Here is a 23,554-nt window from a genome sequence, read left to right as displayed (position 1 = left end):
AGATGTTCTTTTCATATACCTAAAACCAATGAATACACTGGCTATGAAATACATGCAGCCCAACATTTAATGATGCATCTACAACAGTGGAAGAAGCTATGAGTGGTACAAATTCTCAATAATGGCAGGAAGCTATATTTTGTCATTAATTTCATTTCAGTTTTATCAAGTGCAAATACATCTCTGCTCTGCTCTTGCTTAAAACAACTAATAACTTTCATAATCAGCAATCTTATGAAGCACATTGTGTTTCAACATATTTTGTAAATTTTGGCCCTACAAAACTACGAGGTGCATTCAAGTTCCAATGCCTCTGATTTTTTTTCTAATTAACTACTCACCCGAAATCGATGAAACTGGCGTTACTTCTTGACGTAATTGCCCTGCAGAGGTACACATTTTTCACAATGCTGACGCCATGATTCCATGTCAGCGGCGAAGGCTTCTTTAGGAGTCTGTTTTGACCACTGGAAAATCGGTGAGGCAATAGCAGAATGGCTGGTGAATTTGCGGCCACGGAGAGTGTCTTTCATTGTTGGAAAAAGCCAAAAGTCACTAGGAGCCAGGTCAGGTGAGTAGGGAGCATGAGGAATCACTTCAAAGTTGTTATCACGAAGAAACTGTTGCGTAATGTTAGCTCGATGTGCGGGTGCATTTGTTTGGTGAAACAGCACACGCGCAACGCTTCCCGGACGTTTTTGTTGCAGTGCAGGAAGGAATTTGTTCTTCAAAACATTTTCGTAGGATGCACCTGTTACCTTAGTGCCCTTTGGAATTTAATGGGTAAGGATTACACCCTCGCTTTCCCAGAACATGGACACCATCATTTTTTCAGCACTGGCGTTTACCTGAAATTTTTTTGGTGGCGGTGAATCTGTGTGCTTCCATTGAGCTGACTGGCACTTTGTTTCTGGATTGAAAAATGGCATCCACGTCTCATCCATTGTCATAGCCAATGAAAAGAAAGTCCCATTCATGCTATTGTTGCGCGTCAACATTGCTTGGCAACATGCCACACGGACAGCCATGTGGCCATCCGTCAGTATTCGGGGCACCCACCTGGATGACACTTTTTGCATTTTCAGGTCGTCATGCAGGATTGTGTGAACAGAACCCACAGAAATGCCAACTCTGTTCAACAGTCATTCGGCGATCCCCCAAAACAATTCTCTCCACTTTCTCCATCATGTCGTCAGACCGGCTTGTGCAAGCCCAAGGTTGTTTCAGTTTGTTGTCACACGATGTTCTGCCTTCATTAAACAGTCGCACCCACGAACGCACTTTCGACACATCCATAACTCCATCACCACATGTCTCCTTCAACTGTCGATGAATTTCAATTGGTTTCACACCACACAAATTCAGAAAACGAATGATTGCACGCTGTTCAAGTAAGGAAAACGTCGCCATTTTAAGTATTTACAACAGATCTCATTCTCTCTACTGGCGGTAAAATTCCATCTGCCGTACGGTGCTGCCATCTCTGGGATGTACTGACAAGGAATGTGGCCTCATTTTAAAACAATGTGCATGTTTCTATCTCTTTCCAGTCCAGAGAAAAAAAATTGGAGGCCTTAGAACTTGAATGCACCTCGTAATAACCAAGCAAAATTACTGTTCCAGCATGCTAGGAGAAAATTGGTGCTTGATATTCTGATATCAGTCTGTGCATGTCAACATGTTTTTCATAGTAATCCTCAAATTTTCAGTCTGTAATAATAGATGATGTCACCTTTAATTACTGAGATGATATATAAAAAGTAGTGAACCAGCTGTGAGAGGGCTGGTTTAGTAACAGATTTTGTATGTGAAACCTGTGCTCCTCGAAGCAATAAATATATACTTATAAAAAGTTAAAACTTGTGTCAACATGACAAATGGAAATACCTCTTGGAATACTAAATCATTAGCCACCCTATGAGGAGCTCAGGAAGTTTTAACAGTAGAGAAATAGTGAAGAGGTGATTCAGTGAATCCACTGCCATGCACTTCAGAGCAAATTGCATAATAATCATTTACATATAGATGTAGGTGAGATCAGTGGCCCACAGGCAACTTAGCCAGCTCATCTGAAGATGAGACTTGGAGTCTCAATATAGATCATGGAATAAAAAAATTTATAAAACTGACCTTGCAGCCAGAGGCTATTTTATTTATAATTGCTGCTATACAACTCTTTGGGTTTAATAGGGTTTAGTCTAGACATATTTGTAATTTTCAAATTACAAATTTTACAAATCAATGGCTAAAATATCTTTAAAAAATTGTAAAAATGGTTGCAGTGGATGGGGATCCAATTTAAGTGTGGAATTATGTTCTCTAGCATGCCAAAGTCGAGCTACAAGAAAGTGCAGAAGTTAGTGTAGCTTGCATATATTGTGAACTGCTTACAGGGCTTGGTTGCAAAGGTGTAGACATGGTTACAAACTTTCAGAATAACTTTAAAGGATGTTGTCAACAATGGGATGGCAGATGCCCATGAAGCTGGACTTTGGGGTGTGTGACTCATTTAGTACCTTTTCCTTGAATTTTTTGAGATTGACATAAATCTCTAATTGCTTATAAATGTTCATAATGTATCACTTCTTCATCATTTGAAGAATTACAAGGTAGTGTTCAATACTCTGCACAGTGTGACTTTCACGAAGTGAGCTGTGGAGATGGATTTATTTCCTGTTTCTTTCGGTAAGATTAATACACTATCTGTACTTAAATTATGAATGTAAAGTTTTTTTTCATCTTCTGTTATATACAGTATTTATATACCAGTCATATTTACGGTTGTTTCAGAACCACTCGAAAATGCCTGAATCTGGTAGTGGAATAATAAAGTTCTCAACAGCAACTGTACCAGTTTTTCATTAACTGAACAAACAGATGGAGAAACTAATAATGCTCCTATAGCTGTTGTGATTACATGTTTGTGAAGTCTTAAGAGCAGCTCTTTGCATGTAGGATATTCCCTTCATTATCTAGATTGGCTGAATGCACTTACAGTTTCTGCAGCATGCGTGCTGGTCTTGCTGGAGATTCGTTATCATTGCTGGTACTCAGCTGGATGATAACAGTATACAGCACACAGTGAGACCCTCTTAGTCTCCTAACTGTGGTTGTTGCAAATATTTGGCTGTTTATTTTTTAAGATGTAACAATTTCTGAGGTTACGGTTAGGTTGAGACCGAACAAAACAGCTTAAATTTCTGTAGGTGATATGAGGCTGGGTGAGGGGAAAAGATAACTTCAATTAGGAAGCATATGAAACTACGAACAAGCAATGTGATTGACTACTCACATCTGACTCATGATTCATTGTGCTCAGTCCTGCTATTCATAACAACACATGGAACACAGACACGGTAAGTGCAATTTTACAGCTAGTTATCTCAACAGAATTGAAAATGCACAGCTTCAAAATAAGTACGGTCACCATATAATAAAAACAAAATAACTTTGATGCCATAGTTATCCTATCACAGGTAACTCATTTTATTGTACTTTGCCTTATGTTTTTTATTGATTTACAAAAATCAGGACCAAAAAAATCCACTACAATAAATTATTTGTTACCATTAACAAAAAAGGTATGTTTGATATTTCACCATTGGTTTTTATGAAAGTTCCTTCTTATATTTTCTAATATTTTAGTATTCTTATCGTACTAAGTTAAATTAAATTCTAAGGCCAAACCATCAGTTCACCATAATCTTAGTAAACAGTTAAAAAAATGAAACTACAAAAATTTGCTTACTTAACTACAGGTTAGGTGTAAGTTCTTATTTCACAAATTTGTTGAGGGGAATGAAAAGGTGTTGATGAAACAAACGTTTAAGGAGAACACAAATGTTCAAATGTGTATTAAAAGTGTGCAATGTAGAATATTTTGTGAAAGTGGGCAATACAGAAAATATGATATTCATGTTTTATTGCACATTGATTTAATGTGCATATTGCTTAACACAAAAACAGATTTTAAAAAATTTGGCAACACCAAATATTACAGATTGTAAATGACAGGGCAGCTGCAACTGAAAGGTATCCACATCAGCTGCTGAATGGCAGGATGTTTCACTTTTTATTATTAATTGATTGCAATCAGATTTCCTTAGCAGATGTCATATCAAACAAAACTGATTGTAGTATGTAAAGAGTTTGAGTCATTACTCATTCATTTTTCTTCTTTCATTTGGGAGTCATCTCCTTAACTAGCAGTAATTAATGAGTTTTCATAGTATGATGTTTATTCTTTCAGTTGCTGGGTCCTTATCTCTGGCTGTTATTGTGTTCTCATGTATGTTATCTGAACTATGTTAAAACCCTGATATGCTGTCAACATTATTTTGATGTATTGTATTACCACAGTTGCTGTTGCACAAAAGAGGACTCAAATTAGGTTACAATTTCTTTCACCATGACAACTATGTATTCAACGTATGTAGCATATTCAGTTTCTTATGTCATCTTCCAGCAGACACTCTTGAGAATAATGTGCAGTCTCCATTTCTCAGTTTGGTCATCATTAAATTATGTAAAAAATTAAATAAAATAAAAACCACTAGTTTTCCTCGACTGTAACAAAACAGTAAGCTCTGTACCATTGTATTGTATATATTTTCAGCTGTCGCCATTTTCAGTACTGAATTAGGAACAACAGGTGCTATGGTACAGGCAATGACATTGGAGTAAATCACTGAGAATGTGAAGGGAAACAGAAGCTGCCTCTGTCATGACGTGTCGCTCACACTTGTGCTGTCTGTGTCATCAGGCATACTGTACGGGAGGACTGCAGGAACCAGGCCCTCACTAACTTCCCCTTCACTCAGGTCCTTCAGAGTCCCTGGAACAAAAGGTTGAACACTTCTTTTAAGAGCTTCATTTACCTTTCAGCAACCATAAGACAAGACAACAAAGACTGGGTGAACAACAATATGCAATCATCAATTGTGAAGCCCTTGTTGTAGTCAAACTGTTAATTACATAAAGTCAAGTTATGTTGTTGATAAAAATTAGCTTCTAAACTCACATTATAATTACATGAATCGCATGTTATATGATTATATGAAATATGCATTAATTAATCTATGGAATCAAAACTGTGTATTGTTAATGAATAGAAAGCTTCATTATAAAATTGGTTTTGTATTAGTTCATTTATGTTTTATATTGAAGGTGTGGTCTGTAACTGAATAAAGTTCACCTATATAAAAAGTTCCTGACAGCCTATGGTGTACACAAAAAATGATTTCAGTGAAAACTTTTTTTTTATTTTCAACAAATACACAATTACCTTTTTCATCCCTCTGAAAATGGCCATTTAAGAAGTTCAACAGATAATTTTGAATGTGTCAGAAAATTAAAACTAAATATATTTTAACTATTTTAGCAGTCACAGATGACTGCAAATAATACATAAAAATGTCATACTTGGAAAACTGTTTTGACATTCAGTATATAAATGACATTTTGTGTGAAAAATACTGTTTTTTTAACATTTTTCTGAACAAATTTTAATGCTAGGCTATGACTTGTAACATCAGTTGTCAGTTTTCATATTTGATTAATATTTCAAGACATTTTTAATTGTAAGTGGAGAGATACATCATGGTGGGGACCTTAGTCAGAATATGATTTGTAAAAATAAAAATTAGTAATTTTTATAGTTCATTTAAAAATACTACAAAAGTTAAAATAGTTGTTTTCATATGAAAATGTTACTTAAAATGTTCTCAAATGTTGAATGTTGAAAAACTGAAAACTCTCTATCTTTCTCTCTCTCTCTCTCTCTCTGTATTAGGTGCAGTTCCGTAATCTGAAGCTTAACTAACAATAAATTAGTACAATATAGAGGGATTACCAGTGTCTTATGGAAAGGAAAACCTAGAACCCTGTCATAAGCATTTGTAGTTTACATTTATCACTGTTCATGTCAGTATATCCATACAGCATAGCTACCCACAGTAGCAGCATCTGCAGTGATGGGCCGTCCATCTCCAATATGTTGAGGGGCTCACTGAGGCCTCAGCAGACCAAAATTACCCTCTGTGCCTTGCCCAGAAGCAGATTGCCTGTGTGTCTCTCCCCAGTCACATACTGTGCCCTACAAAGGAGTGCCCCCCCCTCCCCCCCCCCCCCCCCCCCCCGGCTCCCCCACCGCTGAAGTCAGTGGTATTCCTCACCCATCCAACCTATGCAATATCCTTGTCCATCCTGATTCCCCTCATATTCCCAACCCCTTGCCCCATGGCTCATATCTTCAACCTAGACCTAAATGCAAAACCTGTACCCCTATATACTTGCACTACCACCTAGTTTAGTCAAGTCAAATGCATTTCCTATCCCATAAGACACAGGACCACCTTGCAAAAGCGGCCATGTGGTCTATCAACTTAGCTGCAGCTACTGTGCAGTATTCTACATGAACACGACCACAAACAAGCTATCTGTCTGCATGAATTTCCACCGCCAAACTGTGGCTGGGAGATAGCTGATCCACCCAGTTGCCGAGCATACTGCACAACATGGTGTCCTTGTCTTGAATGACTGGCTGCTTTACAGCCTGGATTCATCCCACCACCACCAGCTTTTCTGAACCTGACATGTGGGAACTCTCCTGGTGACCTATCCTCAATTCCTGTAACCAGCCTGTCAGCCGACTCACATTCCCACCTAGCATCAGCTATTCGTAGTCCCGGTCCACGTACTACATGATTCACTACTTTGAGATTTCCATAGGAGATCAGACTTAATTGTGCATCCACACAGAATGAGGTGGATCCATTGTCCATTGAGGCAAATCAATTACATTTCTTTCCTCCCTCACCCCACCTTCAATTTACATAATATGTTTCACAGTTGCAGATTCCACACAGTGTCTGTTCTTTAAGACATGTCTGGAAGAACAGAAACCATGCTTTCATACATGTATGCATGTCACCTGAACTGCCATTTACTTAACTGTAATGATTCCAAGTTGTTATCATACATGTTGTTGTTGTTGTGGTCTTCAGTCCTGAGATGGGTTGGTGCAGCTCTCCATGCTACTCTATCCTGTGCAAGCTTCTTCATCTCCCAGTAACTACTGCAACCTACATCCTTCTGAATCTGCTTAGTGTATTCATCTCGGGGTCTCCCTCTATGATTTTTACCCTCCACGCTGCCCTCCAGTGCTACATTTGTGATCCCTTGATGCCTCAGAACATGTCCTACTAACCGGTCCCGGTTCCACAACCTCCTCTTCTCCCCAATCCTATTCAATACCTCCTCATTAGTTATGTGATCTACCCATCTAATCCTCAGCACTCTTATGTAGCACCACATTTTAAAAGCTTCTATTCTCTTCTTGTCCAAACCATTTATCGTCCATGTTTCACTTCCATGCATGGCTACAATCCATACAAACACTTTCAGAAACAACTTCCTCACACTTATATCTATACTCAATGTTAACAAATTTCTCTTCTTCAGAAAAACTTTCCTTGCCATTGCCTGTCTACATTTTATATCCTCTCTACTCCGACCATCATCAGTTATTTTGCTCCACAAATAGCAAAACTCCTTTACTACTTTAAGTGTCTCATTTCCTAATCTAATTCCCTCAGCATCACCCGACTTAATTCGACTACAGTCCATTATCCTCGTTTTGCTTTTGTTGATGTTCATTTTATATCCTCCTTTCAAGACACTATCCATTCCGTTCAACTGCTCTTCCAAGTCCTTTACTGTCTCTGACAGAATTACAATGTCATCGGCGAACCTCAAAGTTTTTATTTCTTCTCCATGGATTTTAATACCTACTCTGAATTTTTTTTTGTTTAATTCACTGCTTGTTCAATATACAGATTGAATAACATCGGGGAGAGACTACAACCCTGTCTCACTCCCTTCCCAACCACTACTTCACTTTGATGTCCCTCGACACTTATAACTGCCATCTGGTTTCTGTACAAATGGTAAATAGCCTTTCGTTCCCTGTATTTTACCCCTGCCACCTTCAGAACTTGAAAGAGAGTATTCCAGTCAACATTGTAAAAAGCTTTCTCTAAGTCTACAAATGCTAGAAATGTAGGTTTGCCTTTCCTTAATCTAGCTTCTAAGATAAGTCGTTGGGTCAGTATTGCATCACGTGTTCTAATATTTCAATGCAATCCAAACTGATCTTCGCCGAAGTCGGCTTCTACTAGTTTTTCCATTCATCTGTAAAGAATTTTCGTTAGTATTTTGCAGCCGTGACTTATTAAACTGATAGTTCGGTAATTTTCACATCTGTCAACACCTGCTTTCTTTGGGATTGGAATTATTATATTCTTCTTGAAGTCTGAGGGTATTTTGCCTGTCTCATATATCTTGCTCACCAGATGGTTGAGTTTTGTCAGGACCGGTTCTCCCAAGGCTGTCAGTAGTTCTAATGGAATGTTGTCTACTCCCGGGGCCTTATTTCGACTCAGGTCTTTCAGTGTTCTGTCAAACTCTTCACGCAGTATTATATCTCCAATTTCATCTTCATCTACATTCTCTTCCAATTCCATAATATTGTCCTCAAGTACATCGCCCTTGTATAGACCATCTATATACTCCTAATATCTTCCTGCTTTCCCTTCTTTGCTTAGAACTGGGTTTCCATCTGAGCTCTTGATATTTATACAAGTGGTTCTCTTTTCTCCAAAGGTCTCTCTATTTTTCCTGTAGGCAGTATCTATCTTACCCCTAGTGAGATAAGCCTGTACATCTTTACATTTGTCCTCTAGCCATCCCTGCTTAGCCATTTTGCACTTCCTGTCTATCACATTTTTGAGACGTTTGTATTCCTTTTTGCCTGCTGCATTTACTGCATTTTTTTTTATTTTCTCCTTTCATCAATTCAATTCATTATCTCTTCTGTTACCCAAGGATTTCTAGCAGCCCTCGTCTTTTTACCTTCTTTATCCTCTGCTGCCTTCACTACTTCATCCGTCAAAGCTACCCATTCTTCTTCTACTGTATTTCTTTCCCTCATTCCTGTCAATTGTTCCCTTATGCTCTTCTTGAAACTCTGTACAACCTCTGGTTCTTTCAGTTTATCTAGGTCCCATCTCCTTAAATTCCTACCTTTTTGCAGTTTCTTCAGTTGTAACCTACAGTTCATAACCAATAGATTGTGGTCAGAGTCCACATCTGCCATTGGAAATGTCTTACAATTTAAAACCTGGTTCCCAAATCTCTGTCTTAACATTATATAATCTATCTGAAACCTGTCAGTATCTCCAGGCTTCTTCCGTGTATACAACCTTCTTTTATGACGCTTGAACCAAGTGTTAGCTGTGATTAAGTCGTGCTCTGTGCAAAATTCTACCAGGCGGCTTCCTCTTTCATTTATTCCCCGCAATCTATGTTCACCTACTACGTTTCCTTCTCTTCCTTTTCCTACTACCAAATTCCAGTCACCCATGACTATTAAATTTTCGTCTCCCTTCACTATCTGAATAATTTCTTTTATTTCATCATACATTTCTTCAATTTCTTCGTCATCTGCAGAGCTAGTTGGCATATAAACTTGTACTACTGTGGTAGGTGTGGGCTTCGTTTCTATCAGCACAGCTAGGATGTTTTGGTTAGTGTTACAGGGCCAGATCAGTCAATCATCCAGACAGTTGCCCCTGCAACTACTGAAAAGGCTGCTGCCCCTCTTCAGGAACCACACGTTTGTCTGGCCTCTCAACATATACCCCTCCGTTGTGGTTGCACCTACAGTATGGCTATCTATATTGCTGAGACACGCAAGCCTCTCCACCGACAGCAAGGTCCATAATTCATGAAGGGGAGGGTTATCATACATAATATTATTAAAAAGATGTACATTGGTATGGTTCCAAATGCTATTATTAAAAAATATTGTTGTGGAGTAATGTGTAGAAAGCTGCGGAGGATGATAAGTGAATAATTTGTGGTACAGTAATGAATAAATGAGTCTGATTGGACAATCAATGTAGCATGCAAATAAAAAAAGGGACAAATTCCAAAAAACTGATTGAGTGTTATTCCACAAAATGTGTATAGCACTTATACAAAAGAACTATCAAAGTTGAGGATTGCTACACGAAAATGATATACGTTTCTTGTTGTAAATGTATTTTTGTTTTACATTAGTACATTTAAGAACAAAAAGGTACAAAATCATATGTTTTTCAGCAGCTGATGTGATTAACAGTCACTATGAAAGGTGTTGAGTGTGTGTGTGTGTGTGTGTGTGTGTGTGTGTGTGTGTGTGTGTGTGTGTGTGTGTGTGTGTGTGTGTGTGTGTGTGTGCGTAGCTGCAGTGATATAAACTAAATCTTTTGGAACTTCACACACAGTGAGCCTCTTTCATTTCTCAATGTGAGCAATACCATGACTGGAAGATATAAAAGTGTGTCCTTTCAGCAAAAACATGTGTTCTGTTTCCGTAAAATAACACTTTGCTCTTAGAAAACCCAAAGAAATATCATTTTTGTTCTATCCACAGACGTTGTCAGTCCACATCATCAGTTTCTTTTTATAAGTAAGTCATGATGTAAAGGCTTTGTGCATGTAGGATCCAATTTCATTTTCGCACCTTCCACATATGACCTCATGCCAGAGAAATGTGACAGGTTTGATTATCACCAACATGAATGTGAAAGTTGTGATCAGAGAGCTGCAGTAAATAAAACTTTTCACTGTGCCTTAATGGAGGAAGTGAAATCGCTTTTTGTAAAACTGTTGCAGCTCTACACGTTTCTGAGTTAGGCCCCTGACTCCTAATTGCATCAGATTTCACAGAATCCACGGCTCTCTTTGCTTTTTGGTACTGGAATTCTAGCTGGAGTTTATTGTCTTTATTACTGGGATCACACCTCAGTTTGGCTTTAAGAAGATTGCGTGTAAAACATGTGTAACTTGGACAAATTATGAAATTTTAGTTTAGAGAATTTGTCTTTAAAGATTTTCAACAATGTACGAAAAGATAGATTGCTACTTACTGTAAAGATGACACATTCAGATGCACACAGGCATAATTAAAAACACTTACACAAAGCTTTCAGCCACAGCCTGCATCAGATAAATAAAAACACACAACATTCATACACACAACCAAGCACATACCATGCACACATGACTACCAACTACGGCAGCTCGGGCCATTGTGCTGCTATCATGCAAGGAAGGGATAGCAGTGTATGGGTGATGGGGACACTGTCTGGCAGAGTGTGCAGGGACTAGAATGTCAACAGGTGTAGCAGAAGGAGGTGGGAAAGATAGCAAGTGCACTGGCAAACAAAGTGTGCAGGAGACAAGAATGGGGACGAGTTGGGTGAGTTAATAGGGCAGAGGCAGTGGGGACTGTTCAGTGGAGGATGTGGGGACAGTATGTTACTGTGAGTTGAGGCCAGGATAATTAAGGGACAGGAAGATGTGTTTTAAGGATAACTTCCATCTGCACAATTCAGAAAAACTGTTGGTGAGGGGAACATCCAGATGGCTTGGGAATGAAGCAGCCATTGAAATCAAGGATGCTATGTTCAGATGCATGTTGTGCCTCAGGGTCACCTACTTTGCTCTTGGCCACAGTTTGGCAGTTCATCCTGGTGGCCAGCTGGTTGGTAGTCATACCATTATAAAAAGCTGTGCAATGATTGTGGCAGACGTGCTAAATGACATGGCTGCTTTCACAGGTGGTCCAGCCCCTGATGGTGTAGCATAAATCTCTGACAGAACTGCTGCATGGGTGGGATGGGCAAGACTGGCACCTGGCTCTTCCACAGGGATACGGCAGTTTGTGATTTTATGGTCTTAGTGTTGGTTATGAAATTCTTTGAATAAATGAAAAACAGCCAGGCTTCACATAAGTATTCTTTGTCAGCTGATTTTCCTCAAGCAATGGCTTTCTTGCATCTGTACGACATTAATATGGTCAACAATTAGTTTTTCTCATTCTGTATACTTCCAGTGTTTTGTCCAATATTTTCACTTTTCTTTATAGAAAATCTCACCACTCTACTTCAGCTGTGTTAATATCTGAACTCTTCTTTCGGTCAAACAGAGAACCTCACAAAATGTTCCTTATTGCATCTCCTTCACCATCAGGCAATGTGTGGCACATAGTTACTTCTTCTTTCTTTGGTATTACTGGCTGATCAGGACCACCTAGACAGCTGAGCAGTTTTGTTGCTGTGATTTGCTTTTGACCTTTGCCTCTTCACTTTACAAACACGTACATGAGACATTGCATAGGCATTGTGCTTTGCTGTATCTTTTAGTGAGTAGAAATAATTCAACAATTTAAATTTTGGGTCACATAAAAGATGTCTGCAGTTAAATGGACATTTATAGGAAACCTGAAAGAATGAGAAGTATATATAATAAGATTTTTGAAATAACTTATCTAGATCTACGTAGGTGAGTAAATAATTCTATGCAAGCAGTTATTAAACTCATTAAAACCTCAAACATTACTTATGTTGAGTCCAAGCCTTGTAATAAATGTTAAAATGACAGTCAAGCCCTGCTGGTGCTCGGGAGCCTACTTTGCTGGAAGCACAATATTGGCTTTTCAAGGATCTTCCTTTCCTTCATTGAGTAGTGTCTTTCCTTGACTCTCAGCACTACCTTCATCTCTCCATTTTGGTTCAGTTTGCCTTTCTATTTTGCAATGTTGTATATTATGTATTTGTAATAATTACTTCAGCAATGCCCTATTGTTGCAAACAAACCACAGAGATACTTCAATTGTAAGCAGTTCACACAAGAGCATCCCAAGACACTCACAGAGAACAGAGAATTGGTGCACGACTCATTATTTGAACATCAACGTTGGTGTTAGGCACGAGTGTCATTTTACAACAGCTATAAAAAAATACTTTCCATGCTGTTCTGGTGCTTGTATCGAATATGTGTTATTGGCCTTGGCATTTACAGCAGAATTTCACCAATAACCCAAATAATCATTCTTTGGTACTTGACTCATTATTTACTTACATGCCACAAATATTGAGGACAATGATGCAAATGAATAATACAGGAACATTTTAGCGGACTCTTGAACTGAAGTCATGAAATATGTGAAAGAACTTGAGACCAAAAAACTGTAAATTAACATATATTAAAATAATGAAGATTAAGTATAACGTGTATTGCCTGGAGTTAACAATGTACCTAGGTGTTGCAGATTCTCAAAGTACGGGTTTCTGATGTATACAAGACTGTTTCCAGTTACTTTATTAAATTCCTGAATATTCCAAACACAACTGTGTCCCTATAACAATCTGTTCATTCCAGCAGACTTTTTTTTATCTGTGATCTATGAATTCATGTTTTGGAACAAGAACTCATTGACTGGAGCGGAAGGGTGGAGAGGGGGGGGGGGGGGGGGGGGGGGGCAGCCTCTCACAGCCTCATATGTCACTGTCAGCTGCGACATTAACCAGTATTCCATTCTATATAGAAACAAAAATCCTATACCACTTATCTCAGAGACTAATAAAAAGTCATAGATATGACATTTTGCACAAAATAACTACATTTAGCTGCCATATTCAACCTCACTGAGAAATTGGAGTGCTTTAGGACACTAAATCTGGACCTTGTGTTAGTTGACTTTTTAAAGTGAATGAAAATATTTTTCTTCATGAATAATAATAATTCCTTAGAAACCTACCTCTCATCTGGTGTGTAGTTGTAGTTAAGAGAGTCCAAAACCTGGCTTGAACCAGCTCTCCATGCTAATATATCCTTCGCCAGCCTCTTCATCTCTGCATAACTATTGCAAAATATATTCATTTGAAACTGATTACTGTATTCAAGTTCCTTTGATTAAGTTGTACTATAAAAATCTTTTCTCCCTCATTCAATTCAGTACCTCTTCAAATACTTTCTGGAAAGACTTCCTAACACCTGAATTTATATTCAGCATTAACAAATTTTTCTTTTTCGTGAACATTTCCTTGGTATTGGTCATTTACCTTTTATATCCCATTTAGTTCTGCTGTTACCAATTATTCTGTTGCTCAAGTAGCAAAAGTCATCCACTACTTTTAGTGCCTCATTTCCTAAAATAATTCATTCAGTGTCATTTGACTTAATTTGATTATTTTCACCATCCTAGTTTCACTGTTATTTATGTTCATCTTATAACCTATTTTCAAGTCATCGTCCTTTTCATTCAATTGATCTTCCAAATCCTGTGCTCTCTATGCTACAACTACATTTCATCCACACAGCATGTATGAATGTTTGGTGTTGGTCAAATATAGTTTAATCTAATGGCAAACAAGCTATACTGCCACATTTCTTAGCACTGAAAAAATGACTCACCTCCATTTTCTTTCCCGTCAACAGTAGCAGCTGAAGTTGCTACAAATCTGTCTGGCACAGCCTTTGCCTGCATAACACAGAGGACAAAATCAAACTCACAAATGTAGACACATTGTTTCATGTGACATATTTACATACATAAGAATATTAATAAAGAATGTTCTGCAAATGTACAAAATCATGGGCAAAAATCAGCAAATTTTTTCCAATAAAAGCAGACAAAAGTCAAGGTGATACCTGAGAAATTTCATGAGATTGCTGACAGAGCTGACTTGCAAATCTCTTGTGATACAAAACAGTACATGGACTCCAAACATGTAGCCTCATTGTGGTAACGGCTCTGATGTTCAACACTTCAAGCATTAAGGTGAAACTGTCAGGAACATTGGCAATGACAAGGTGAGCAATGAAAACTCATATACAAAAAGTACATAAAGCCTACAAAATGGCAATGAATATTTATAATAGGAAATCCTTTTCCACCTACCGCACACGGTGGCGCATTCAGGAGGATGACGGTTCAATCCCCTGTCCGGCAATCCTGATTTAGTGGGGTGAGATTCCACCTTATGCAAGACACCTTTTTTCCTACTTTGTTTCACCCATAGATGTTTCAGAACTTTTGTGCCTTGTTCAGTGGATTTAATTTTTATTTTTAACTTTCTTTAAAAAAACCTACTGAAGATAGCACAAAAGTGCTGAAACATGTATGGGCGAAACAAAACAAGAAAAAAAAGTGTCTTGCATAAGGTGGAATCTCACCCCATTTTCACAGCAAGCACGGACATAACAAAAAGAACTGCATCACAAGATGATCATCCTGATTTAAGTTTTGTGTGATTTCCTTAAATCACTTCAGGAAAATGGATGGTTCCTTTGAAAGGGTATGGCCAACTTCCTTCCCAATCCTTTCCAATGAGACTGATGATCTCGCTGTTTGATCACTTCTGACAAATCACCTACCCCCCCCCCCTCCCTTTTCCACCAAAGCCAAACTATGTCACCAGAAAACATTAATTTTCCCAGAGGCACTTTATGCAACTGAGACATCATCGTTAACCATAGATGCTATTGTCAGTGAGAAAATGGAATAACAGGTACAGAGGAAAATATTCAGATCCAAGATGACAACTGGATGTGCAAAAGTTTGAGACAACTGTATTCCATGACCGAAGGTTTCATTCACTGTATGGTAAATATGCTTGAAAACTCTTGAACATATAGCAAAAATGTCTGACTCACAATTGACCAAGAAAATATTCTGCATCATAAATGGGACCTGAAAAACCAAACCATGAAGGCTACTCAACATCCAGAAGCATCTCTAAGAAATCACTGTTGACTCTCTGGAAACTACAAGGACACAATTCTGGCAGAAGACTGACTCCAACAGGATCATGTCAACAATGGATAGAAGTCTGAAACTAAAAAATGCATTGATAATAGAATGTCAATAGACCAGTAGTTACAGAACAAAGAAGTTTTGAGAAGATAAGAAAAAAGCTCTTTAAAGAATCAAATGAAACAATATTATTAATAATAGTAATAGGGCACACATACCACAGGTATGCACTTCTCTTTGTTGCATTTAAAGTACGTCTAAGGCATGTCACTGCATATTATCTTTTGTCAAATGACTGGCTGCTTCATCTCCCCATCACTGTCTATGAAAGTACTGTAGATAAGCATCAAATATAAAAGCACTGATACTCTCATGTCTTGCAGTAATAAGCATTTTGAAACTTGTGAAACAGAAATTGAAATTCAATGAATTCAGTATACAGGGTTCCAGGTAGTGAAATTAAAAGTTTCAAAAGCAGACGGAAACCCAGTTCTAAGCAAAGAAGAGTAAGCAGAAAGGTGGAAGGAGTATATAGAGGTTATATACAAGGGCGATGTACTTGAGGACAATATTATGGAAATGGAAGAGGGTGTAGATGAAGATGAAATGGGAGATACGATACTGCATAAAGAGTTTGACAGAACACTGAAAGACCTGAGTTGAAACAAGGCCCCGGGAATAGACAACATTCCATTATAACTACTGACGGTCTTGAGAGAAGCAGTCCTCACAAAACTCTACCATCTGGTGAGCAAGATGTATGAGACAGGCGAAATACCCTCAGACTTCAAGAAGAATATAATAATTCCAATCCCAAAGAAAGCAGATGTTGACAGATGTGAAAATTACCAGACTATCAGTTTAATAAATCACAGCTGCAAAATACTAACGTGAATTCTTTACAGTGGTTGCGAAGGGAGTATGACAGGTTTGTAGCCTATCTCTGATGTTATTCAATCTGTATACTGAGCAAGCAGGAAAGGAAACAAAAGAAAAATTTGGAGTAGGTATTACAATCCATGGAGAAGAAATAAAAACTTTGAGGTTCGCCGATGACATTGTAATTCTGTCAGAGATAGCAAAGGGCTTGGAAGAGCAGTTGAACAGAATGGATAGTGTCTTGAAAGGAGGATATAAGATGAACATCAACAAAAGCAAAATGAGGATAGTGGAATGTAGTCGCATTAAGTCGGGTGATGCTGTGGGAATTAGATTAAGAAATGAGACACTTAACGTAGTAAAGGAATTTTGCTATTAGGGGAGCAAAATAACTGATGATGGTCGAAGTAGAGAAGATATAAAATGTAGACTGGCAATGGCAAGGAAAGCGTTTCTGAAGAAGAGAAATTTGTTAACATCAAGTACAGATTTAAGTGTTAGGAAGTCGTTTCTGAAAGTATTTGTATGGAGTGTAGCCATGTATGGAAGTGAAACATGGACGATAAATAGTTTGGACAAGAAGAGAATAGAAGCTTTTGAAATGTGGTGCTACAAAAGAATGCTGAAGATTAGATGGGTAGATCACATAGCTAATGATGAAGTATTGAATAGAATTGGCGATAAGAGGAACTTGTGGCACAACTTGACAAAAAGAAGGGACCGGTTAGTAGGACATGTTCTGAGGCATCAAGGGATCACCAATTTAGTATTGGAGGGCAGCATGGAGGGTAAAAATCATAGAGGGAGACCAAGATATGAATACACTTAACAGATTCAGAAGGATGTAGGTTGCAGTAAGCACTGGGAGATGAAGAGGCTTGCACAGGATAGAGTAGCATGGAGAGCTGCATCAAACCAGTCTCAGGACTGAAGACCACAACAACAACAACAATTTTCAAAAGCATAACCCTATGAGCACTATACTTAAATCCATTGCTATTGGAAAGTCACCTGTAGCGAACACACAACAGTAATAAATGATAATGGAATTGAAGACTTTAAGACGTATTTGTTGAACACAGACTGGAGAGAACCTTTCTGGAATGCTTCTTTTCAGTACCAATTAAAATGTAAATACATGCAGTTTTCACTGTTTCTGAATGCAGGGTATGGAACTGAGACTGGAACTAAAATATTGATTCCATAATTTGAATAAAGTATAATGCAGTGGAAAGGTATAAAATAATACTACAAAGGATAAAACAAAAAGCATGTTTTACTTATTACAGATAGATTCTTCAGTGGACTGCTATTGATAATATAAAAAAATGTAGCAATAAAGTGGTTAGGAACCCTTTCACTCAGGAGGCTGAGGTGTGATTCCCAATACTGGAACAGAATTTTTCTGCAGTCACTGCTCTGAGCTTTGGTAGACACCACCAAGTCAATCGCAGATTGCAGAGTCAGAGGGATGATCATTCGTAACACTTAGTGGTGTTTAAAAATTTAATGTATTCTGTAGCATAGCCTACAGTTTCGAGGAGAAGTGTAACAAAACAATTTAACAAAATTCAACTCCCATCTTTTTTCTTGTGAATATTAGATGACAAACACTGACCAGCTGTCACTGTTGCAATACAAAGCAGCTCATTTTCTGTGACAACATTTCACACCACAGTGCTGTTTAAAATGCTGTTCAGGATTGAGTGGTATATGGTTTGCGTGTAGGTGAGAAAGAGAGGTACTGACTGCAGACAATAGTGTCAGTTAGATATTGTTCTTGTTGAGTATATTTAATTCACCAGTTAACTGGATCCAGTGACAAGCCAATGGCAGGACTTGTATAATACACGGATAAAACTCGATTCATGTGGTATCATTGCCTCTTCATGTTATTCTAGGTCAGATGTAAATACTACCATATATATATGTAATATAATTCTGTTGAATTCTCCACTCTCTCTGGTCAGTTTCACTCACTGTGTACTAACTGAGAGATTCAGAAAGAAGCCTCTTCATTCATCATAACCTAAAGTTTCACGTGGTAGAAGATACTTCTGTTGTAACATAACAGATACTTCTGATCAGAATACCGAGTTGCTTGAAATTGTCCATCTTTTTTGTTTCAGTCTGATTACTTACACTTACTTTATTAGTTGTAATCATATAATGCAGGTTTTCACTTTTCATTTCCTTTTTAGAAGATTACTGCCACCTATTGAAAGTAAGGAAACAGCTCTCATTCACAGTGAAATAATAGGTTTCATGGAGGATAGATTTCATGAATTGGGTGTCTCAGTTGAAGTATGAGATCAAAAATCTGATTACAGGTAACTTATTTCACCTAAATGTAATGTTTCAATTACCATTATATTAATTAAAACATCAATGAAATTCATCTATTACTTTCAAGATACTTTTCCTCCAAAATATCAGATTCCAGACTTATGCCCTATTAAACAAATGGAATCATTTGATGTACATATCATCCATATTCTGTGCAATTTTAATTTTAAAATTTTATAGTGATTCTTGTTTTAGTATGTTTTCAGCACTTCCATTCCCATGACAATCCAGTTCACACAATAAACATGATTTGTACATGAACAGAGCTGGAAATCTGTGATACTACTCAAATTCTGTTTATATAGACCAAAACGCTTTAAATTCACCTCCATAGTCATAGTAAATTGTGTAAGTGATAATTTGGTTCAAAACATACTTTTTAATTACATAGACTCAATTGTCTCCATATGAATGACAACACAAGTCATATTAAAACAAGCTGTCTCAGCTGTAGATTGTGCCAGTAATTTTGGTTGCTAGCACAGGGGTGGAAGCAACATGCAGTGGTGTGGTCTGCTAACTTCAGACGACACTGGATATTTTCATTTATAAGAAATAGTGTGGTGTCATTCCTGATGCTGGCCATATGTCCTCATTTTGTCACTGGGGTTAATAATAATAATGATAATAATGATAAACAAACAGTGCATAAAGTTTCTGTTTGTTGTTAAGACCTATAGGTTTGACAGAAATCGCAACCCAAACACTGTTAATTATACCAATATAAGTACTTATGCATGTGATGCAATTCTACTATTCAAGGATAAGAACATTGAAAAATTTGGGAATGAAAGCCAACTTGAAAGTAAATATTTATATTCAAAGGTTTGCTTAAATAAATTATCATAGCAAACAGCCCTAAGCCATTTCTTGAATATTGGATCAAACATCACAAAAGTAAAGATACCTAAATTTGCATAGATGAATGAGTTGGATAAACTCCACATACAGAAACAGCCTTGCATAATGACTGATGAAACTGTAAACTGAGATAAGCATGTAGCACACATAAGTGGAAAAAACAGCTCAAACATATACATGCCAAAGAAACTCAGCTATGTAAAAAGAGACAAATGCTATGAAAGTAGCTTACCATGCAAAAATTAATTCTACATTAAGTTATGGCATACTTTTGTGGAAAAGTACATCCAAAACACGTATTAATAGAGTATTTAAAGAGCAGAAATGTGTAAATAAGAATGCTAGCCAAATTTAAATGGAATAATCATGTGGGCCAGTATTTAAAGCACTTAAGAATTAATGGTATGAATTCCTATACAACATTACATTCAAATATGTTCTCAGTACTCAAGGTATTGAGGCATGACACAACAAAACAGAACTTGTTCCATGGACCAGACAAAGCACCATACAATTCACATCAAAGTCATTCTATATAGGACCAAAAACTTAAAAAAAAAATTACTTCCAACTTGAGAAAGATTTTCGGAAAAAATCCTCAAAACATTTTTGATAGAAAACTGTTTCTGTAGCAGAAATGATTTTATGTGCACTACAATGTATCACTAACTGCAATGTAAGACTGCATACAAAATGGGATGTAGCTTAGACAAACCACAAAATATGTCCCTGAAAGTGAGAGAAATAAATTCTAAAACTATATATACAGGATAGATGATGTAAGCAAATCTGTAATTTAATATTGTATAATCCCAGAATATTGCTGTTCAGAATTATAATTTGCTAAATATTAGTTATTAGACAGGCATACTTTTCCATGCTTGTGATACAGATTTGACTCAATCTCTACAATGTATGTTGGCTACAGCTCCAATAAACATTACATTGCAGAACAACTCAGATATCATATGGCTGTGTGTCCCACACCCCTGGACAAAGGTAATGGAGAAATTTACAGTAGCAAGGAAAGAGTTACATATTGCCTTCCTAGATTAAGCAAGAGCTTACAACAAAGTTCCTAGAACAAAACTGTGCAAAGCTCTGAAAGAGATAGGTATGAATGACCATCTTCTGCAGATTATTGCTACTCACCATATAGCGGAGATACTGAGTCTCACATGGACACACCAAGAAGACTGTCAGAAAATGAGAGTTCAGCATACAAGGTATTCATCAGAGATAGAAAAAAGGTGACACTGCAGAAACTATTAATGTAATGAAAGCACTGAGAAAAAGTTTCAGTTGATATGGCTTTCCAAAGATGGGACGAGCAGCTCTGCAGAAATGGAAATCGTTGTTAACAAGGTACAGGTGTTTTCACATTCTGGTGGCTTAAGTGGAACTATTATGTTTTTCAGCACACTTTGTGAGGCACCAATTAATGAATGTATCTACAGTGTTCAAAACCAAAATCAAAATTTTTGCTATCAGATAGCATGCCTTCTACAATCAAAGATTGTGAGATAGGTGATTAGTTAATTCTAAAACTACATACAGACTAGTAAACTCAATCTAAGGTTACAATGTATTTGTTGTTGCTTCTTGAGATAGATATTACTTTACAATGATATCACTAAAAAATAATCTATTGTTATAATATATATGGTGTTACTTTTTTAGATAGACACTATATTGCATGGTTATTATTCAAGAAATCTTCAACACAATAATAGCATTTACTTTTCAAGTATTTTTTAAGGACTCCATCAGTATTTTTTAGATATGTATCACACTTCTCATTCCATATTTTATTTAAAAATTTCATGTCCATACGGAGCGGAATTTTTTTGTATAGTTTTAATCTGTGGGTAGGTAACAAATAACTTGCCCTATGTCTAGCGTTCTACAGATGCAGGAAGCAGTTGCCCTCAAAATGTTGTGGGTTTCTGTTTGTGAAAATGAGAATCTCATAGTGATACATGCTTGAAATGCATGTTAGATTTAGGTTTTCAAATAAAGGTGAATCACATTCTTCACCAGGGTTTTGCCTACTTGCCGTCATGCTGCTTCCAGCCCCTTGCCTCATGGCTCATATCCGTGTAAGAGACCTAGATGCAAGACATCCTCCCACCACCACCTACTCCAGTCCAGTCACTAGCACCACCTATCCCATCAGAGGAAGGGCTACCTATGAAACCAGTCACACAATCTACAAGCTAAGTTGCAAACACTGTGCTGCATTCTATGTGTGCATGACAACCAACAAACTGTCTGTCCACATGAATGGTCACTGACAAACTGGGGCCAAGAAAAAAGCGGTCCACCCAGTTCCCGAGCATGCTGCCCAACATGATATTCTTCATTTCAGTGACTGCTTCACAACCTATGACATCTGGATCCATCCTACCAACACTGGCCTTTCTGAAATCCACAGGTGGAAACTCTGCCTGCAGTATTTCCTGCAGTCTTGTAATAATTCTGGCCGTGACCTTTGTTGGTTATTGTCCGTACCCACATATCCCTTTACCTGTTCCCACTCGAGCACTACACACCTCTCTATTCCGCCAACACACCGACAGTCTTTTTACTGCTCTCCTTTTCCGCTGCCCCCCGCCCGCTGTCTAACCTCTTGAGAGCACCTAGCTGCCCTACCCTCTCTCTACCTCATCCCTGTACACTCCCACAAGCGGTACTTCACCATCCCCCACTGCTACCTTGCCTTCCCTTCCCCGCCCTGCCCCGGCCTCCTCCTTAGCCCCCACCACCCAGATCGATTCCCCGCCGTGTGCTGCTGCTCCCAGTCTGGCTACGGCAGCCAGAGACGACAGTCACATTTATGCAATTTGCGTTTCTGAAGCTGTGTGTGTGTGTATGTATGTTGTCTAAATCTGATGAAGTCCTTTCTGCCTGAAACTTTACTTGCTTGCCAGTCTTTTTGTCATGCCTATTTATGACTCATCCTTTCCATAATATTGTTATAAACACAACTAGACAGAGCTACAACTCATTCAGAATTACCTGTCGGCTGCTGGAGGGGACCCTGCTACAGCGGTGCTGGCCAGCCACCTCTCCCTCACTGAGGCTGCTGCACAACCACGGCAGCTCCCGCACGGCTCCTGGCAGCACCTCCCCCTGACTCAGCTGCTGTTGGCAGAGCAGAAGTAAGCAAATTAGCATCAGGCACCACTGTCCTTCTTGCTGCTGTTGTTGTTTGTTAAGACTGTTTTGACACAGCTGTGCATGGTAATCTATCCTGTGCGAGTGTTTTAATCTTACAGTAATGTACGTCGATTTGAAGTAACTTACTGTACTCGAGACTAGATCTCCCTCTACAGTTTTTAGCTCCACACACCCCTCCATTACAAAATTGACAATTCCTTAAAGCCCCTTGATGTGCCCTAAACTTCTTTTTTCCTCAGTTCAGTTCACTATCACTTCATCATTTAATTGATCTACTTGTCTAATCTTCAGCACTCTTGTCTAGCACAACATTTCAAAAACTTCTGTTCTCTTCTTATGTGAATTCAATATAGTTGTCCATCTTGACTATTATTTTTTTAATTGTACACCTTAAGGCATTTTGGCCACAGCCATTCTCTGAAACACATTTAAAGTCTTGCTACACTATATCTTGTCAATTACTACTACTACCACTACTATTGTTATTATTAGATGAAGAGGCTTGCACAGGATAGAGTACCATGAAGAGTTGCATCAAACTATTCTTTGGACTGAAGACCACAGCAGCAGCATCTGAAATATGTACAATTTGACACATCCCATGTCCTCGTGATTTGCTTGGTATCTGGATCCATGAACATGAAA

General features: G+C 38.0%; 1 protein-coding gene across 1 annotated transcript in view; it reads right to left on the bottom strand.

The window, feature by feature from the left end:
- Positions 1-3,449: 3,449 nt before the first annotated feature.
- The window catches only part of LOC126292032 (nascent polypeptide-associated complex subunit alpha, muscle-specific form-like), a 397,943-nt gene continuing 377,838 nt past the window's right edge, over positions 3,450-23,554 (bottom strand). The window contains exons 20-22 of the mRNA XM_049985825.1: positions 22,748-22,873; positions 14,302-14,368; positions 3,450-4,834 (exon numbers count right to left, since the gene is read on the bottom strand). Of these exons, the coding sequence (XP_049841782.1) occupies positions 4,722-4,834; positions 14,302-14,368; positions 22,748-22,873 (306 nt within the window). The 3' untranslated portion in view covers positions 3,450-4,721. The remainder of the gene's footprint in view (positions 4,835-14,301; positions 14,369-22,747; positions 22,874-23,554) is intronic.

Source organism: Schistocerca gregaria, chromosome 9 (assembly GCF_023897955.1).
Source record: "Schistocerca gregaria isolate iqSchGreg1 chromosome 9, iqSchGreg1.2, whole genome shotgun sequence".
NCBI lineage: Eukaryota > Metazoa > Arthropoda > Insecta > Orthoptera > Acrididae > Schistocerca > Schistocerca gregaria.
This window is presented reverse-complemented; position numbering and strand designations above follow the sequence as displayed.